This window comes from Pseudomyrmex gracilis, unplaced genomic scaffold (genome assembly GCF_002006095.1).
Source record: "Pseudomyrmex gracilis isolate BER0280 unplaced genomic scaffold, ASM200609v1 scaffold_4999, whole genome shotgun sequence".
In the NCBI taxonomy this organism is placed as follows: Eukaryota; Metazoa; Arthropoda; class Insecta; order Hymenoptera; family Formicidae; genus Pseudomyrmex; species Pseudomyrmex gracilis.
In genome coordinates, this window is record NW_018025583.1 from 1 (window position 1) to 2,434 (window position 2,434).

Below are 2,434 nucleotides of genomic sequence, written 5' to 3' on the forward strand. Positions count from 1 at the left end.
GCCATCCAATCTCGATAAACTCATTCCTATAAGCGGAGACGTAACTGCTAAAGACTTGGGATTGTTGCCAAACGACAGACAATTGTTAATCGAAAGAGTATCGATAATCTTTCACATTGCGGCTATTGTCCGTTTTGATGAGAGTCTCAAAAATATAATTTTCAGCAACTTGCGAGCAACGCGCGACGTTTGTATTTTAGCCCAGTCCATGAAAAATATAGTAGTAAGTTTTTTTCTCTACATATTTGTTTGCAAGTAAATTTCTCTCTGTAGCTTTGCGTGCTTATTAGACAGAATTCTAACTATATCGTAATGTTCGATTTACATATTTATCAAAAAAGGCTTTACATCATATGAGCTCGGCGTACACACAAAGCGACAAACCCGTGGTGGACGAGATCTTGTATCCCTTGAAAGTCGACTGGAGGCAGACGATCAAGATCGCTGAGTCTGTTGACGAAGAAATTCTAAAAATATTCACAACAAAGTAATTCTATATTATTACAAACGTGCATATACATGAAATACATACGTTGTGTATATACTACTATTGTAATATCATTTATGTATGTTACTATTGTAACATAATAAAATATTGATTACGTCTATTTGTTGATTCTTGCAGATATATAGGAACGTTCGTAAACACGTACGTTTTTACAAAAAGATTGGCCGAGCAAATAATAAGTGACTTTTCGGAATCACTGCCTTGCATTATCTTTAGACCGTCTATAGTTTTATCAACAATTAAGGATCCTATACCAGGTTGGAGTGACAATTTTAATGGTCCAATTGGTTTGAATATTGGCGGTGGTATTGGAATACTACGCGTAGCTTATGCAGATTCTAGTTTAAATTGCGACTTTATCCCGATAGATTTAGTAATTAGAGCAATGTTAATCGTGTCTTGGAAACGCGGAATACAAAGGTATATAATCAAGCCGTTCTTTAGTACCTAATACATTATTTCAATCAATGGCGAAAGTACGTTAAACTTCATAAGATTTTTTATGAATCAGTATCTCTGAGGACAATACCGTTCACATTTATAACAGCTCTTTGTGCAACATAAAAAGCATAAGTTTAAGTGAAATGTTAAGCACTGGACTACGTAACTTTAGTGATATTCCTTTCGAACGCATCATTTGGAAACCAAATGTGATTATGACAAAAAGTCGTTTGTTATATTACATATTAATGATAATATTACATATTGTGCCTGCATTATTCATAGATAGAATATTAAAACTATTTGGTGCAAATCCAATGTAAGTTTTATCTAAAACTTGTTATTTACAACATATTTTCGAAAATATGCGATACCAAATGTGAGATTTTCTGTATAAGTGTAACACGTTATTTGATTCATTTAGGCTAATACGATTGCAACGAAAAGTGTATGTAGCGAACCATGCTCTGTCCTTTTTTTTGATTAAGTTTTTCCAATTTAATAATATAAATTTTATAAGTGTATTTGAAAATTTGAGCGCTGATAATGAAAAGGAATTTGGATATAAAGAACTTATAAATTTTGACGTGGAAGAATATTGCAAGTACGTATAAAAGTACTCATGATATGCACCAAGTATAATCTTAGCAGAAAAACATTTTCTTTGTCTGTAATATTATTTTTTACTTAAGAAATAAAATAATAATATTTATTCTTTATTTTAGAAATAGCTTGATCGGCTATAAACTCTATCTACTCAACGAAGATATGAATCGTTTAGAACAAGCTAGACGTAATTTTAAAAGGTAAAGTATTAAATGAAAGGTAGACCTCTGCACTACGCAACTGTTTTTTTGATTACTTTTGAGTTTGTGTTTGCCTTTTGTTAATAAAGAAACGTTAATATTTTTCATTCAAAACTTTTAAACAAAATATTGCATATAGATTCAGATAAAATATTGCACCCTATGACAGAAACGTTCCATATGACCGCTTACGTTTGGTAGATTATAACGTCAATAAAGAAGTAAAGTTTACGTTGTAACATTTAGAAAACGTTACTGACAACATTTTTCTTTAGGTATGTCGCGATAGGCAAACAGCTTTTAGATGTATTTATTTAGATGATTTTAGTTTTACACAGAAATCCCAGATTTCTGTCAATCTTTTTATTGAATCAACAAACCTTTTTGGCAGATCACAACAAATTTAAAAATAATACAATTGGTAGCGAAGTAAAAAGAACTCACTTAGAGTATACCACATTTTAATTTAATTAGTCGGAAAAAAACTCAACACGCGTATATTTACATACGCGCGCTATACAATTGTGCAATTTTCACAACACTTTGATTTATCTTGATTTCATTTAGAGCAATAGAAAGTAACCTAGCTAAATTGCTTTTCGATTTACTACAAATGATATAATAAACACTATTGACATAAATTCTAATGTAATGTTGCAACATTTTTATGACGTCAGTA

At 31.1% G+C, this 2,434-nt stretch overlaps 1 protein-coding gene across 1 annotated transcript; it reads left to right on the forward strand.

Annotated features, from left to right (window-relative positions):
* Nucleotides 1–4: 4 nt before the first annotated feature.
* Nucleotides 5–2,428, forward strand: LOC109863442 (putative fatty acyl-CoA reductase CG8306; the record flags this gene model as incomplete). The annotated part of the gene is made up of 6 exons (XM_020443712.1): nt 5–223; nt 342–487; nt 626–928; nt 1,020–1,268; nt 1,374–1,553; nt 1,675–2,428. Coding segments are annotated over 6 exons (1,182 nt in total), but the record flags the coding sequence as incomplete, so codon positions are not given.
* Nucleotides 2,429–2,434: the final 6 nt, after the last annotated feature.